The sequence below is a fragment of the Lagenorhynchus albirostris genome, chromosome 9 (genome assembly GCF_949774975.1).
Source record: "Lagenorhynchus albirostris chromosome 9, mLagAlb1.1, whole genome shotgun sequence".
NCBI classification, from domain to species: domain Eukaryota; kingdom Metazoa; phylum Chordata; class Mammalia; order Artiodactyla; family Delphinidae; genus Lagenorhynchus; species Lagenorhynchus albirostris.
Window position 1 is genome coordinate 44,152,350 of NC_083103.1, and position 18,297 is coordinate 44,170,646.

The 18,297-nt window shown below is 47.5% G+C and overlaps 1 protein-coding gene across 2 annotated transcripts in view; it reads left to right on the plus strand.

Moving 5' to 3' along the window:
- GALNT18 (polypeptide N-acetylgalactosaminyltransferase 18) overlaps positions 1 to 18,297 on the plus strand; it is a 350,781-nt gene that overhangs the window by 281,703 nt on the left and 50,781 nt on the right. For both annotated transcript variants that reach the window (XM_060159658.1, XM_060159659.1), the window contains exons 8-9: positions 3,221 to 3,358; positions 8,851 to 8,946. In XM_060159658.1, coding sequence (XP_060015641.1) covers positions 3,221 to 3,358; positions 8,851 to 8,946 — 234 coding nt within the window. The remainder of the gene's footprint in view (positions 1 to 3,220; positions 3,359 to 8,850; positions 8,947 to 18,297) is intronic.

Consider the following 18,297-nt stretch of genomic DNA (forward strand, 5'->3'; position numbering starts at 1 on the left):
CATTCCTGCCCCAGCTTTAAAATGCCCTTGCTGGGCAGTCATCCTCCCTCGCTTCCTTCTATGCAGAGTCCTTCCTGGGCCTTGCACTGGACAGAACCAGCTCTCTCACTCACTCCGTAATCACATTCAGTCCCAAGCTTTTGGAAATCCAGAGGAGCCTTCCACTCATGCAACCTCTACTTTAATTGAAAATCAGTTTGCTTATCAACAAACAAAGTCAGTCTGCAGCAAAGCATCAATATTTCCTTACACAGGGTTCAGGAACTCTAGACGCGCCCCTGCTTCCTCTTGCCCGAAGACAGGCTGAGTGCCAAGGATGACTCACCACGGTTCTTAGGCAACAGCCCTTCTTTGGGTTTGGCTACAAGGAATTTTGTGTCCGGCTGCGCACACAGGCAGGAATACTGGACAGCATTTTGTGTGGCTAAGCACATTAGTGTCCTAGGGCTGCCAGAACAAATTACCACAACCTGGTGGCTTACAACAACAGAAATGCGTTCTGTCACAGTTCTGGAGGCCAGAAGCCCCAAATCAAGGTGCGGTCAGGGCCGTGCTCCCTCCACAGGCTCTGGGGGAGGATCCTTCCTCGCCTTTTCCGGCCTGTGGTGGCTCTAGGAGTTCCTTCACTTGTAGATGTGTCTTTCCATTCTCTGCCTCTGTCTCTGTGTGTTCAAGCCTCCCTCTCCTTTCTCTTATGAAGATGTAGGCTCATCCTAAATCCAGAATGATTTCATCTCAAGATCTCTAGTTAATTACATCCGCAAGATCCTATTTCCAAATAAGGTCACGTTTGGAGTTTCTGGGCGGACGTGATACTGGGGAGGGACACTATTCAACCCTGTACACTAAGTATTTGGCAAAGGGGGGAGATACATTTATTGTTTTCTAATAATAAAGGTCAAGGTGACCTTCTCTGAGAATGTTTGCTTATTTCTCAATTTCCTCCCCCTGCTCTGAAAAAGAGTTTGATGCAGTTTACAGTAAACACACAGTACAGATGTGCTGAACCGTTAAAATGGAAAGGCAAAAGTCCATGAATAAACAGGAAGAGGAAAGGGACGTGATATCCAGACACCTAAGCTGAACAAAACTCTGGTTCTTGAGTCTCCTAGAAGTTAAAGTAGAGACGGGTTGTCTCTCTCCCACTTTTGATTAGATTGTAAGTAGAGAGGCAAACCTTCCTTTGATCCTGAATGTAGAAAGGAAGTTTTCCCATGGGAACCTAGATTTTGAGGAAAATACAGAGGCCGTGCTGAAGTAGGTTCTTCTAGTTGCTTTCCCTAAAAGCTGAGACAGTGTTAATTTGTCATCACATAAAGGCAAGTATAGCATGAAGTGAGAAGACCTGGGTCCAGGCAAATAGCTTTGTGATGTGAGGATAAAATGCAGAGAAGTTTAAAGAGTTAATACTTCACAGATGTCTTGGGGTAGGGGAGGGGTGAGCAGGATACATTTATTGTCAGTTGCTAAGTTCACTATTTCATAAATATTTTTTCACCTCGGTCTCATCAATATAGTTCAGGTGAAGCGCTAGACTGTGGGTACAGAGATCAGCAGAACATGTTTCCTGATCGTCAGGGAGCCGGGGTCCAGCAGAGAAAGGCCAAGTAGCAGTTGCTGGGAGGGCTCCCGGCAGGAGCCAGGGAGCAGACCCATCAGAGAAAAGGTCATCAAGAAATATTCAAAAGGTATATCCTCTCTGAAATTGCACCCTAGGAGTCTGGAACTTAAACCTTCAGGCTGTGGCAGGTTCAAATTTTTACATGACCTGAACTCTGGTGGGCAAAAATAAATGTATTTCTTCTATATCTACATTTTTTTTTGACTCAAGCCCCTGTTGACTGATATCAAAAGTGTGTTCTGATCATGTCCAGATACATGCAGCAGCCATCTTTGTGATTTTTCCCAGACATTTCAGACTTAAACTGTCAATTTCATTATTTTCCCAACCCCCGTAACGTGATCCCGGAGTTGATGGCAGAACCAGATGGGGTAACACTGCCAGCACGTGGACTGCAGTGTCAGTGGGAGAGAGCTGTATGTGCTTCCCCATCCTCCTCTGTCTCTGCTGTGGGCTTATGTCTCATGAGATACCACGTGCCCCTCTGATCCCTGGCTCCATGGTGTCGTCTTCTGAGATGTCACCCGTCGCCATCTGATCCCCCACTGGAGGGACCCCTTTGCATCCTCTGCTGTGGCATCAGCTCTTTCTCAGCTGCTTCTGTGCCCTGTTCAACAGCTGGGGTGCAAGCCCAGGGCTTCCCCTCTGCTCTGGGACCACAAGAAACATAGGGGCTTCTCTCTCGCTCTCACTCAAGGACACTTCCATGTCTCCATGTCTACTCCTTGTCTGCTGCATGTCGATGGCTCAAGGGCCACCTCTCTGGTACACCTGGGAAGTGAAAGACACAGTGCTGTCTATGCTAAGCCCCCAGGCCTAAAGAGATAGGCTGCTTCTCCCATAGGGACTTGGTCTTAAGAGGCAGAAGGGCAGGCTCCTAAAAATGCGCTGGGTAAATTTTAATGCACAAACTCCAGACCCAGGTTGATTGGGTTCAACTCTCAGGTCCACCACTTATTAGCTGTGGGACTCTGGGCAAGTCACCCAGGAGGTCACTGAACCTCCCTTTGTCTCAACTCTTCATCTGTAAAATGAGGATTATATAGTACTTCCTCATAGGTTTAAACGGGACCATGTACATAAATTTAATGTAAGTAAAATATAAATATATGTGCCTGTCGCATGCAGAGCACAGCCTGACACATTGTGTTATGTAAGACTTAGCTGCCATGATCCTTAGGAATAGTAATATAATTAGCATTATTCCATCTTCAACTCTTTCCCTTCCCTCTTCCTCTCCCCTAGCAGTTCAGAATCTCTCATCTTATCTCTTGAGGGAGAGAAAAACCTTAATCAGACTGTATTCTTCCCATTTCTTTCACTTATACAAAGACTACAACTTTTTTTTCTTTTAGTAATTTTTAAGGATTTGCATCTTTATTTTCAATGGCCTTTGATGACAGTCCCCATCAGTGCTGATCTGATGTTTCACAGACCAAACGGGGACGGTTATGGGGCCAAGGCACACGTTGGGAAGTGCATGAGTTATATTCCCAGGTTGTCCCTTCACCAGACAGTCTCCAGAACCATGGTTGGGGAGGTTCAGGGAAAAGCTGTGCCCTGGTGGTGGCTGAATCTCTGTGTTTGCATCCTGTGCAGGACTCAGGAATCGACATCGGGGACATCACTGCAAGGAAGGCTCTGAGAAAACAGCTGCGGTGCAAGACCTTCCGGTGGTACCTGGTCAGCGTGTACCCAGAGATGAGGATGTACTCAGACATCATTGCCTATGGGGTGGTAAGGAGCTCGCCCCTCGGGGTTTCACCCAGACACAGACAGAGAGCAGGACCAGAGAGAGGTGTGGAGAGTCAGGGAGGGGAAGAGCCTCTTGGCCTCCAGTATGGGACGTGTGGTAGACCTGTGGACGAGAGACTGATTTCTGGAGCTGAGTGTGAGGCAGCCTATGCTTTCAGAGCCCAAACCTCTCCATTCCCTTGAGAGAGGTGCTTAGTTTCTCCTTTACAGTCCTAAGCAATTCAGCTCTGGCCCCAAACCTGCATATCCCACTTAATAAAACAAAAACCTGAAGTCAGGTTAAGATTGCAAGACAACGTAACAAACTCCACTATTCCTCAAGCATGGGTGCCTGAAGTTCTACCAACCAGCCTTCATGCCTCCCCCACCCACGGGGCTATGTCTTTCACTCACACAGAGCCTCCTGGTAAGGCATTCTGGGAAATATAACCTTCCTGAGTTGCTGTATTTTGAGGGATGTTTTAGTACCACTTATTGATTGGCAGCGAGCAGTTCCCCCAGCAGAGGCAGCAAGATGGAGGGACAGAGCAGAGGGTTTGGACCTGGTTCCTATCTTGACCCAGCCGCTTCCTGGGCAAGTGTCTTAATGTCTTTTGGCCTTAGTTTCTTCATACGTTAAGTGTGGTAAAATAATACTGTCCTCGTGGGTAGAAGAAAGTCTCAGATACATAAATGTATTTTGTGTCTAAGGTTAAAATACTTTGAACATTATAAACTCTCGCATTCTTCCAATATCCCCAGGACCATACAACTCCTAAGGTATTTTCAATACCTGATTGATTTTTGGATATCTCACCTGGTTTTTGCTGACTGAACACATAAAGATTTTCTATGATAGTTAAGCCCTCAAAACTATCCCCTGGGGCCACCTGCCTTACCCCCACCCCCTGCTGTGTTACAGATGGGGAAACAGAGAGGCAAAGTGACTTGCCCATATTCACGCAGTTAATCAACAGTGAAACTGAATCTGAAACATCAGCTTCTGATATCACTGTCATTCCTCCCTTTGCAGTGTCCCATCAGACCTTTTAGATATCCCAGGATGAAAATTTGAAGGAAGAACTGAGGCCCCTTCCTTTGATGACCTGTGCTCAGAACTGAGTTCAAGGCCTGCCTTGGCAGGAACATTATGGGTACAACGTCAGCCTGGGAGGAGAAGAATCCTTGCTGAAGGGTTGGCCTCAGTGTTCCCTGGGGGCCTCCCAACTCTCACATCCTAGGATTCTAAAGGAGACAGAGCCAAGGTCCCAGGAACTCCCCCCTTCCCACCCTCCTGCAGGGCCTCTGTTGTCCCCGGAGGCCAACCTGTAGGAGGGGGTCATATCTTCCCACAAGAGTCCCCATGGCATGGCTGACATGTCCTGAGAGAACCGCCCAGTAGCCTCTTGCCTCTCCACTTCCCAGGCTGGTATAATTCAGATGTCAGAAAACTCCTCAGCTGGCGCCGCCCAGCTGTTACCTGAGGCTCCAGATCCTGTCATCACCGTGGAAACACACTGGACTGTGAGGTGCCCATCAGTCCCATCTACCTCCCCAGAACCATCCTGAGGATGCGGCAGTTACTGGTACCCCTACACTCAGCCCATAGCAAGTTGTGTGTGCTGCCTGGCCACTGTTGAACCCAGCCCAGACAGAATAGTTATGCTACTGTGGCCCCAGAGAAACTACTGGCCCAGACCTCTGGGAGCCAGGGCGAGCTTCTGGATTCATGGTCTCACCAAGCTATCAGCTGTAGCTAAACAATGTTAGCCAAACTCAGCCAGAGAAGCGGGGAAAGCAGTAACGGTGGAGGTGTATGCACGCAGCCATTGCAATTCTGGGTCTTGGCCCAGGGCGTTCTTGTCTTCCAAGCAAAAGGGTCTCATCTTATGAGCACATACAGCAGGTTTACCATGTAGTCTCCTCACCACCGCACCCAGAAGCCTTTGGTTGGTCAAATAGTGAGTGGCACATACAGGGTTGTGATCCAGATCCGTCTGAGTCCACAGCTGGGGCTGTGTCCACTCTGTTGTGCTGAAAAACCTCCACTTGCCATCCCAGAGGGCTGAGCTGTGGCAGCCGTTCCTGGGCCTGGCGGGGGTCTCTGACCCCCTGCATGTTCATCTGCCAGCTGCTGTTCAGGGCCCAGCCAGCCCCCCTCCCTCCTGCCTCCTCAACAGGCTGGGTTCTTACGTGAGCAGAGATATGCTTGCTCGTCCAGGAGCATAATGAACTCTTAATGGGGGCAGTAAGGTGACAATGGGCAGGGCAGGATGCAGCACAAGAGCAAGAGGATTTCTGGGGCTGAATCTTTCTTCCTAGTGATTACTTTTATTCTGAAATGGAAAGACCAGATGTCTTCTCAGGAGCACGTTGTTTTTTTTTTCTTTTTCTTTTTCCCTTCCAACTCATGCCTAAACTGCATTGCTCAGGTCAAATAACCCCCTGGGATTCTCAGGCCATTGTCAAGTCTATATAACCCTGCCCATTAATCCAGTAATAGGTCCCACTGATGCCTCCTGCAGGCTGAAGGGCCTGTGGGCCCCGCTGTGTGGGCATGGGCATCCGCCTGGATCACCGAGCTCCGGGCCTGGGGGACGGCATGGCTTTGCACAATCCCAGCTCTGGTGCTGACAGTAGAGATGGAGCAGCATCTGGAAACAGACATGCCTGCTTCTGAACATTAGCTTTGCTACTTAATCACTACGTGACCTTGACAGTTTGCAAAACCTGAAAGGTTATAGTCACATCACTTCATGGGGCGTCTTTCACGGTCTCAGGATCGTCTCCATTTGCATGATGGAAAGAGCTTGGACTTTGGAGACCAACAGACTCCAGCTCTGCCATTTGTCCAACTATGATGCCATTCATTCACTGTTCATTTTCTTCATTCACACATACTTACTGTGTAATATGTGCCAGGGCTGACCCACGTCGCAGGCAGTTGGAAAGCCTGAGAGCTAGTCTGGTGACTGATAGAGGAGACGGGCAAGTGGAGAAGTGACAAGAATACGGCGTGTTAAGTGCTGCAATCAGAGAAATGGAGGTGTTGGCCTCACACCCAGATGTGGGTCAGGAAAGGCTTCCAGAGTGACAGAGAAGCTGAGGACCACAGGAAGAGGAGGATTCAGTCAGGGAAAAGAGAAGGCCAGGGCAGAGGGTCCATGCAGTGGGAACAGCATGACAGACCGAGAGGTGTGCAGAGCTTCCTACTGTAACACACTTCTTACACCCTTAAAAGAGATAGTATTACCGATCTGGCTATGTTATTTTGAGAATTAGGTGGGATAACGCATGGAAAGCACTCCACCTGGGACCTGGCACATAGATGCAGTCATAAAAGCTAGTTTCCCTGAACGGCCTTCAGAAAGGTTATAGCGGTAATAATAGCAGCTAACAATTATTGCACATTTGCTATTTGTCAGGCCCTGTGCTGAGTACTTGTAGATATTGTTTCAGTTAATCCACAAACCTATGAGGTTGGCACTAGTATCATCCCTATTTGAGAGTGAAGGAAACAGATGAGGAATTATGTTGCTTTGTCCAAGGCCACACAGCTGGAGCCAGGATTCTATCTCAGCCCTCTCTCCCAACTTCCTCAACAGACCACCTACTTGATGGGGGGTGGATGACACAGAGCCAAGGAGGACTTTATCAAAAGGCACCACCCACCCCTCATTCAGAGGCCAGCTTTGGGGATCCAGGGGAGATCCAAGTCTGACATCAGGGCTTTCTGGAACTTTCTCTTTGCAGTAGAAGTTAGCAGGTCTCACTGATGGATTACAGTGTTCGGCTTCAAATGTGACACCCACCCCTCCATGGGCTGTGGGAGAAGTCCAGAGAGTATTTGCATATGCTCCTCCCACACAGGCCAGCCACGTAATTGGTTTATGATAGAGGATTTGCTGCATCGATGCTTCTGGGGCCCTGCCTAGGGAGCTGACACATGCTCATATTTCTGCAGAACCCCTAAACTTCAAGTTTGAGATTGAGCTGCTATCACCCAGTAAAGGAAAGGGAGCTCGAGAGAAAACGATTTGCCTCTGTTCCTTGTCCCCTGTCAAGAACAGGGGTCGCATAGAGCACACGTGGGCCTCTGGTTATCTGTTCCATTTCGCACCCCTTAACTGGGTTCACTGCACTCCTGCCACGTCCATCAGGACTACGAAAACTTAGCTGCTGTCTGCCTCTGGCCTTCCCCAGATAGATGACCCACCTGTGGCCCATTGCCCTGGTCTCCCCTGGATTCTGATCTCCAGCCTCCTGTTGTGAACAGAGTGCTTTGATTGCTAAGAAGAGCTTGAAGCTAGCTCAAGTTTAGGTGGGTAAAGATACCACAAACTCTCTCATGGGCTTAGGAACTAAAGTACAGCTGGACATGAGCACTTGAGCTGGGAAGCCACTCAGACCGCAGCGGGGGCAGGATGATCTCTCTTGTCTCTAAATCTATCTGCCTCCTGCCTCATCTCCTCCTTGATCACACTGGACTCCTCTGCTTGCACATGGCCCAGCAGATCCACCACACCCAGTCTAAATGGCCTCACCATCCTAGTGGCCAGCACCCACTGACCACGGTGTCTGGTCTCTCATCTGGACTCCTAGGACAGAATGAGAGGATCATGAGATAGTCACATTCCAGAAAGAGAAGGACCAGGAGAGGGGAGGAAAGAAAGACAACTGTTAATTCATTCTAAGCTATTTGTTGGTGCCTGCCACGGTCTACTCAGCTATGGCATGCGAGCAGGACCACGTGGACCGTAAGCTGCCCTTTCCAAAGGCTGAGAGGGAGCTTAAGCCGGAAGGGGACATTAAATACCTGCTTTCCTACCTAGATGTGGTAAGACTTGGTTCATGGTACCCAGACATTTGTTCTGTTGATTGCCATGTGCTTGTAGGTGAGGATAAGAGATACCTCTCTCTTCCCCTGCTCCCACTCTGGCCCCCTTCTCTCTTATTCTCCCACCAGACCTCCCACTCTGGAGAGCCCTCATCAGCTGGGCCTCCGCTGGGGCCTGGCCAACCACTGCTGGATTTGCAGGAAGTAGAGAAGGCCTGGTCCTAGAGGATATCCCAGGCCCCCAAACAGCTGACATGTTGCCCACTTCCCCCAACCCTCAAGAACAAAGACTTCTATCCACGGACTTCTGAAGGCCATTATGCCACCCTTGTGCAAAAGGAGGGGGTGAAAAATCTAGTAGCGTCTCGTGTGTGTGCATGCGTATCTTTTATTTTTACCTAGACTATCCCAGCTCCGCAAACCCAGCTTGCTGTGTAACAGCATCCTAATGCTTCCCCTCCAGAGGAGGCTGGTCTTTCCTCAGCACCTTGATGCAAGGCAAAAGCTGGTGCTTGTTGGTTTCCATAGTATTCAGAGGGCCTCGGATTGATTATGGAAGCAGAGCCTGTCTCAGCGGAATGCTTGTTTCTCCTGATTTAATGCACCTGTTTCTCTGTTCCTTTCTCTTCGGTGTGGCCGCCTCTCCTCTGGTGTTCAGCTGCAGAACTCTCTGAAGACTGATTTGTGTCTTGATCAGGGTCCAGACACAGAGAATATTCCTATCGTGTACATCTGCCACGGGATGACGCCCCAGGTGAGTGCTCTGAGAGATCCCCGTGCACGCGTGTGTCTGGTGTGGGGAAGGAAAAGCTAAACTCTGTCACGGCTACTCTGGGCCCAGCGGCCTTGGGAGCTTTTCATTAGGAAGTATCCTCATGAGCAAAAAAGCGAGTCATACCTGCCATGCCTGGAAGGAGTCTGAAGGAGCAGATGCTGGGTTGCCAGGATCCCCTGGGGTGGGGCACAAGGAAGGCGATACATCTCTAAAGAGGAACACCTGCCTCCGTTGGGGAGACTGTGCGTAAATTACAGCCCTGGCTCTTGCAGCCATGCCTTTCCCTAGCGGGAGGGAACCCAAAGTTCCCCAGGCTCCCTGATGTCTCAGAGTCCCTTCGGAGTGCCACTTCACAGCCTCAGGCTCTGCCCTTTAGTAGATCATAGCTGGGACCAAAATTTATAGCCATGAGATCCTTTCTAGCTCCTCTGACTTTCTGGTGGAGAATAAAGGGAAGCTACCAGGAAAGTAAGTTATCCCTCCAAAATTCTCCATTCATAGCCTAGGCTTCAGATATCTGAAGAGGTTGTTGAGACACTGGCAAGAGAGATGGTTTATTCAACAGAGTACAGTGGGCAATTCTTGACCAAGAGTGCCATAGACTGACCTGTTATGACTTGACATTTTCAGTTTACTTACCTTACCTCCAGAAGTGTACAATGATTTTTAAAAGGTATCTTAGTATAGAAGATGCGTATATTCGTGCAATTGCAATTTAGTGCTTAAAAGAGTTGTTACCTGCCTAAACACACAGCTAAAGGAGATTGCGATGTGTGTGTACCCGGTGTACGATGCCGAGACTTCCCAGCAGCTGTCCACCGTGATCTCCACCACCTTGTCCTTTCTGTGGGCCAAGCTGCTGTGACATCACTGAGTGCTCAGTCACAGGTCAGCAGATCGCACTGCCTTCACACCACACAGTATAGCAACTCATTCTCCATTATTACAATGGTGTGACATTTTTAATGAGTGACTATTTTTATGTAAACTTTTTATTGACATAGAACATATATACAGAAAATAGACAAATGATAAGTGTACAGGAGTAATGAATTTTCAGGGCAAACACACTCGTGTAACCAGCACCCGGATCAAGAAAAACCATTATTGCTTGATTTTGAATTTTATGTAAATGGCATCATAGGGTATATGCTTTCTCATGTTGGCATCCTTCTTCCATCATATCTGTAAAGTACTTCCTTACTGTTACGTGTAGTTGTAATCCGCTCATTTTTGTTACTATGTAGTATTGCATCTTGTGGATATACCATTTTCACTATATAGTCTACTGTTGATGGACAGTTGGACTATTGCCAGGTTGGGAGAATTATGAATACTGCTGCTGTGAACATCTTGTCCATGTCTTTTGGTGCACATACGTACTAATTTCTTTTGGATTTATACCTAGGAGTCGAATCACTGAGCCATAGGGTTGACATATGTTCCTTTTCTTTTTATTAGTTATCTATTTTATACATATTAGTGTATATATGTCAATCCCAATCTCCCAGTTCATCCCACCCCACCCCCCAGCTTTCCACCCTTGGTGTCCATATGTTTGTTCTCTACATCTGTGTCTCTATTTCTGCCTTGCAAACCAGTATATGTTCATTTTCTGTAGACAGTACCTACATTAGTCTGCTAGGGCTGCCATAATAGAATGCCATAGGCTGGGTAGCTTAAACCATAGAAATTTATTTTCTCAGTTATGAGGCTTAAAGTCCAAGATCAAAGTGCCAGCTGAGGGGCTTCCCTGGTGGCGCAGTGGTTGAGAGTCCGCCTGCCGATGCAGGGGACACGGGTTCGTGCCCCGGCCCGGGAAGATCCCACGTGCCGCGGAGCGGCTGTGCCCGTGAGCCACGGCCGCTGAGCCTGCGCGTCCGGAGCCTGTGCGCCGCAACGGGAGAGGCCGCACAATGAGAGGCCCGCGTACCGCAAAAAAAAAAAAGTGCCAGCTTTCTGCTGAGAGCTCTCTTTCTAGCCTGCAGATTGTCGCCTTCACGCTGTGTCCTCACGTGACAGGGAGAATAAGCAAGCTCTCTGGTGCCTTTTTTTTTTTTTTTTTTTTTGCGGTACGCGGGCCTCTCACTGTTGTGGCCTCTCCCGTTGCGGAGCACTCTGGACGCTCAGGCTCAGCGGCCATGGCTCACGGGCCCAGCCGCTCCGCGGCATGTGGGATCCTCCCGGACCGGGGCACGAACCCGTGTCCCCTGCATCGGCAGGCGGACTCTCAACCACTGCGTGATGTAGAGATCATCAGGGCTGCCACTCCCACCACAGGCCCAGGGGTAAGGCCATTCCCTCAAAGGATAGGCCTGCTGCTCTGGTTTCAGTGGGCAAGGATGACCCAGTACCGGAGGGGTAGGGCCAAAGCAGCGAGCACCTTGGGTGGGACCACTCCAGAGAGCTGAAGGGGCAGGCGGCCCTGCAGAGACATGAGGGTGATGCTGCCACCCCAGTGGGCCTGGAGGGCAGAGTATCGAGACAAAAGATGATTATTCTTGAGCCTTAAGATCGAGTGGAATTTGCCTTGCTGTGGTTTGGGCTTGCTTGGGGCCCATCGACCCTTTCTTCCTTTCAACTTCTCCCTTTTGGAACACGATCATCTAGCCTATGCCTGTCCCACCATCACATTTTGAGAGCACATAACTTGTCTGATTTCACAGTGTCTTAGCTGGAGAGAAATTTTGCCTCAGGATGAATCACACCTTGTGTCTCACACATATCTGATTTAGATGATATTTAGATGATATTTGGACTTTAGACGAGTTGATGCTGGAATGAGTTAAGACTTTCGGGGCTGGCAGGATGAAATGAATGTATGTTGAATGAGAGAAGGAAAGGAATTCGGGGGGCCAAGAGCAGAATGCTATTGACTGAAATTGTGTCACCCCAAAATCCACGTGTTGCAGTGCTAATCCTGACTGTATTCGGTGTAAGGAAGTAATTAGGTTAAATAAGGCCATAAAGTGGAGTCCTGATTTGAGAGGATTGGTGTCCTTCTAAGAAGAGCCACCAGAGAGCTCATCATTCCCTGTCTGTCTCTCTCTGCCACGTGAGGACACACCAAGGAGGGAGTCGTTTGCAAGCCAGGAAGAGAACTCCCTCACAAGAAACGGAATGCCAGCACCTTGGTCTTGCACTTCCAGACTCCAAAACTGTGTGAAAATAAGCTTCCGTTGTTTAAGCCGCCCAGCCTGCGGCATTTTGTTATGGCGGCCAGAGTCATCTAAAATACTGTCAGTTTTCCAAAGTCGTTGTGTTAATTTTTACCCCCACCAGCCATATATTAGAGTCCTAGTTATTCCCCGGTCTTGCCAGCATTTGGTACTGTCTGTCTTTTTAAACTTCTAGACATTACGGTGGGTGTATAGAGCTATCACATGGTAGTTTTAATTTACATTTCTCTGCTTATAAATGCATCCAGGCACCTGAGTCTTCAGTTGTTCTTGAGTGTGAGTCAAGATGGCCAGGTCAGAGGGAGTTGGGTCTTTGTGTAAATTCCCTCTCTGCTTTGTAATGCCTACGACCAAGGACACAACAGGTAAACTTTCTTTTAACAGATCTGTGTGGAAACGTGCAGGGTTGGTGCTTATCTAGGTCCCTGACCGAGCGTCAGGTGTTTCCTCCGTGGGATGATGGCTGTCTGCTCAAGCCCAGGCTGCCGGTCTGCCGGGTGCAGATGATTCAATACGGGGCCGTCTGTGTTGTCAGGAGTGTGGATTCTGGAGCCAGCTCGCCTGAGGCCAGATGTCAGCTTTGGAACTTTCTAGTTGGGAACCTTCGGGCAGGTTTTTCCATCTGGGCCTGTTTTTTTAATCTGTAACTTGTGGATTAATAACGGCATATACCGTAACGGTTGTTGAAAGGATGGAATACATTTAAATAGTGCTCAGTAAATGTTAGCTATTAGTATGCTATAATGATAATATTATTATTATCACTGCCCATTGAGCCTTGCTCAGTATAAATACCCTCCAGTTTCTAACTCCAGCCCACATTGGACTGACTTTCCTTGGCCTCACGTGCCATGTGCCGTAGGTTCCTGCTCTGGTCAGAGCCGACGCATAGACTACGAGAGCATTTTGCTACAGCAGCAGAAAATGCAGGGGTGTAGGGGCGAGGGCAGTGAATGGGGCGTCAGGAAGCCTGAGTCCTAGGCCTGGTCTTGCCACACATTTGCAATGTCACCTTAACCCTCTCTGGACCTTTATTGTGCTTTATTCTTTTATTGAGGTGTACTTTCACACTAAAGTACACACAGCTTAGGTGTGCAGTTCAATGAGTTTCCACATGTGTAGACGCTGTACAGGCACCACCCAGATCAAACTCATCGCCCCAGTGGGCCTCCTCATTGCGCCTCTTGGTCAATACCTCTACACAGAGGTAATGACAATTCTGATCTCTAGCACCACTGATTAGGTTTGTCTGGGTCTGTATTCTTATCTGCAAGCCAGGAAGTTGGACTGGCCATCTCCAGGCCCAGCTTGGCCAGCTCTGACAATCTGCTTACCTTGAATTCTTTTGTTGTGAAATTCAGTTGGCCTGGGAAGCTGTGAGTTTGTGCTGTGCTTGCCAGGAATTCTGGGAGCTGCCTTCCCTTGAGGCTTTGTAAATCAGCTTCTCGATGTGGAGCTGCAGCAAGCAGACTTGGGTCCCCCTCCCCGTTCCCCACAGAACCCTCATATAAGTGGGCTGTATAGGGAGCAACCCCAACTGGGCCCAGTTGCCCTCTCCTATCAGGCCTGCAGCCCAGAGGTAAGGAGGCTTGAGACCAGCCTCAAATCACACACACTTCCCAGAACAGAGAGGTGTAGGTACTCTGCCGTGGCAGGAGTTTGTTGAGTATGGCCTTCCCAGTGAGTTGGGAGAGCTGGGGAGAACTGGGTCATCCTGGAGATGGGCTGTGTATCCTTGGCGGGAGTTCATGCATCCACTAGGGGTGGACATGGGTACAGGGGTAAGCGATGGGTGAGGAGGCAGGGCCTCTGGCTCTCAAGGCTTCCCAAAGGCATCCACTAGCCCTTAAGAATTTCATTGGCTCATGGAAGAGACGAGAAAAGGAGGAGCTCAGGGATATCACCTTAGTACAAGGTCAGGGTACGTCTCAGAAGGGGACTGTGGACAGATACAGGCCTCAGGGATACTCTGAATCTCCCAGACTTGGTCCAAATTAAGTGCTCAATATGCATTTCCAGGAACATATTCCCCTCCTACTAACAGCTCTCAGCAAATCTCTTGGTACCATGGCCACAGAGGTCAAGGAGAAGCCAGGGAAGTTCACAGATGGGACTGCCACGTCCATTATGCAGGTTGTGCACTGTACAACTCCAGAGGAGGGATGTGGTACCTCACATTGTTGTCTGGGGAACAGAGACCTGCCCTAGGTGACAGTCTTTCTGGGCTCTGTTATGAAACCTCACATGTTCCTCCCCGAGCATCACACTTGATAGGAAGAGTAAAAATGTTGAAAGGCAAATGATGAGGTATAGAGTGGTCAAGAACCAGACTACCTGGGTTCACATCCCAGCCCTACCACTTACTAACCCGGTTCCCTGGATAGGTGTCATAACTTCTTTGTGTCAATTTCATAACCTATAAAGTAGAGATTATAGTAGTGTCTACATTTTAGGATTGTTATAAGAATTAAATAAATTGATGCACGTAAAACACTTAGACAACAACCCTGGTACACAGTCATTGCTTACTAAATATTGGATAATTATTACCAGATTGGTAAAGAGATTCAAGACCATGTCCTTACGAATGAGAATTGTTTAGCCTGGAGAGGAGCAGATTTAAGAGAGACATGAAACTTCCAAAATTATAAGGACACAAATTTTTTGACTGAGTGTAAAGGAAACTTTTTCCAGTCATTGGCTCTCGTGGCCTCTCCATCATCAGAGGTGGCACGGTCCAGGGGCATTGTGCAGGGTTCCTATGTCATGTGGATGCTCGAGCTGAGAAATCCCTAAGGGCACCCCCACCCTGAAGTTCTGTGACTTTTTAATTCATTACCTTTTTAAATTTTTCAACGAATGAGAGTCCATAATTTGCCAGATACTGCTCTTGGCCTTGCGAGACAGTGATGAGCCATATGGAAGTCGCTGCCCTCACGAAGTTGCCATTCTAGTGCTGGAAACAGACTTTTCTATATTATTTCATCCTCAGTCTTCAACCCAGCCAGGGCTTGAACTCTTTTCTTTCTTGGGAATTATGTATACGGCCACAGTTGAGCTGCATGCCTTGGATTTCAGCCAGGCAAGAATGGTGAAGGAGGAAGAGGACAAGAAAGCAGGACTGCGACCTGGTCAAGTTCACCTTGCTGACTTTGAGGATGAACTTCCCTTCGTTGCTTCCTTCATCCAAATTTCTAAGGTTTTTTCATTTGGGGTTTTAAAACCAGAGAGAACCTGTATCAGCCAGGTAATAATCAATCCCCAAACCTCACTGGCATTAACCAAACAAGTTAATTTTGTCAATTCAAAAAAGTAAAACATTTTACATTAAACATTAAACAAATTAAAATGACCAAGGGATAAAAACGTATTTAACTCATTAATAAGGGAAACAGTAAGCAGGTACTGAAAGTATTTGAGGAACTCAGTATCTGTAAGCATTTTCTAAAAAAGAGTGTTAGAATAAGATTATAGATTAGATATAAAAGTAGTTAATGTCCTACAGGGAAATAAAATCATAGCCTTTAATGTGATCTTTTCTACCCAGACAGGAATCTAGAAGTTAACGTTTAACTTCATAGTGTCTGGGTACTAATCAAAAGGTAAATAGCAAAGTCAAACACAGGTATATTCTCTTGGAAAATTACATACTCTTGGGTGGGCTTGTTAGACGATGCTCCAGTTATGATATTTAAAGGATAGGTAACCTCCCGTCCTTTTTTGCCTTATTTCCAGGTTTTAGGTAGTTCTCTTAGTCTTTTCACAAAGTTGGCTAAAGGTGGGGTGACTCTCCAGGCCCTTAGTGACTTGGGTACCCTTGTGGATTCACAGTCGAAGCACATGGACTTTCCCCCCAATCATTTCCTAGAGCAGCCGTAACAAAGGAGTGCAGACTGGGTGGCTTAGAGAACAGAAATTTATCATCTCACAGCTCTGAAGGCTAGAAGTCCAAGACCAAGATGCCGGCAGGGCCATGCTCTCTCCAAAGGCGCTAGGAAAGGACCAATCCCAGGCCTCTCTCCTTAGCTTCTGGTAGTTCCTTGGCTGGGGGCAGCATAACTCCATCATCACATGGTGTTCCCCCTGTGTGCTTGTCTGTGTCCAAATTCCCCCTTTTTATGAGGATGCCAGTCATATTGGATTAGGGGCTACCGCTCCAGAATGACCTCATCCTAACTTAAATAATTACATCTGCAGTGTAATTGTATATTACACTTATTTCCAAATAAGGTCACATTCTGAGGTACTAGATGTTAGGACTTCAACACACAAATTTTTGAGGTACACAATTCAACCCCCAACACCCTCAAAGAGGAAAAGTGTGACTAGAAACCTGACTTCTGTGCCTCAGATGAAAAGTGCCTCACATCACTTCCTGTCACATTCGATTCACCAGAGCTATCACGTGGCCCTGCCTCACTAGAAGTTAGAGTCTTCTGGGTGCCCAGGAAGCCTTGTCTCTGCCACACAAAGTTAGGTATTTTCTAAATCACTTCCTCCTCTGACAAATAAGAAAACAAGAAAATGGCAACTGGGGTTGTGAACTACTTGCCTGGGGTCACAGCACAATCTACTGGCCAAGACAGGTCTAGGAAGGATGCCTGTATTTTGTGTTCCATTTTCTCCTCCAGTTTCATTCATTCATTCATTCATCAAACACATGCTAGGTTGTCTTTCAGGAAGTCCTCATATTTTGAAAAGTTTCATTTCCCTTGAAGAACAAATTTGGTCTAGTGATAGAGTGGCATTGTAGAGTAACTTATAGTGGGGCCCAAAGACGTCAGAGACCCAGAGGCAGCTTGGACGAGGAAGAGGGGTGGGGTTCACCTGTTTCAACCCTTTGAGAGATTCTGCTTAAACGTTGTTTAAAAAGTTCACTCTGATAGCATTGTGATATTCCCGGGTCTCGGAGAAGGCCTTGGGTAGGAGAAAGCCTAGTGTAACTAATCAAATTAGTGAGGTGAAGTTGCTGCTAAGCATGCTAATTGGTTAATGAGTAAATGTAACCATTTTATTTAAATTAGCAGCAAATTTCAAGCAATCCTCAAAATAACTGAGAATATTAGCCCTAATTAGTGTAACAGCCTGGAAAATTTCTTCTGCTGGGAAAAGTGCAACAATGGAGTCTCCCCACAGGCTCTGTTTATTCAGTCGATCACTCATTCACTCACTCATTCCTTCATTTGCTCATTCAACAAACATGCATTGAGTATTATGTTAGGCCAAGAACTGTGAGAGGCAGAGGCAGCTTTACCCAGGTCCCTGACCTGGAAGAGCCCCGATCTAGAGAGGGAGTTGGACACTTAGAAATTACCGTTTATACGGTGCAACCTACGGCCCCAAGCCACTTTCTCATTAGGCCATCAGAGGAGAAACGGGACAAGAAAAGGTCTGAAGACCTCTCCCATTCTTTCTGCCTGAATCTTCTAGACTGTAAAAGACACAGGGGGGAAAAAGTGCTTTTTCCACAGGAAGGTAAATTTTTGGCTGTAGAAGAAGGAAGATGAAAGGAACTTAAATTCTTTCTAAAGTTTTTGAAATACTGAAGCTGCCACGTTTATGCTTCAGGAAGTGCTTTTTGACTCAAGGTATAAACATTAGAATTGAGTTGAAAGACGTCTTCTATTTACCCCGGAGATGAATTCCCTGTTAGATCAGGTAATGTGTTTAAGAGAAGTGTGGAATTGTAGATGGAATCTGTTGCCTCTGCTTTTTGGAATTTCTAGAATTTCTTCATTTTTTTCTCACTTGGCTCTCCATGCATATACACACACATGCAGAGAGAGAGAGAGAGAGAGAGAGAGAGAGAGAAATGAGTGGGAAAACTAGCTTATTTCTCTGTCTGCTAATCACTGTCTAGAAACTGCCATTCCCACGTGGGGTCATGATAAAGCCATCACTCCTGGCCTGGTCAGCAATGCTCCCAAGGCCAACGCATGCGGCATTAGAGGCCCTTCCTGAACTGGGCTTGCATCCCCAGAACTTTCAAGTAACATCTGAGAGACAGTTGAAAAGTTTTACTTTGTGGGACGAGAATTTAAATCGCCAGCCACTTCTCTGCGACCTTTGGCAGACTTCTTCACTTCTCTGCGATTTATACCTATAAATAAATGAGAATGCCAGGCACCAAGTGGTTGTGAGGTTTTGAAAA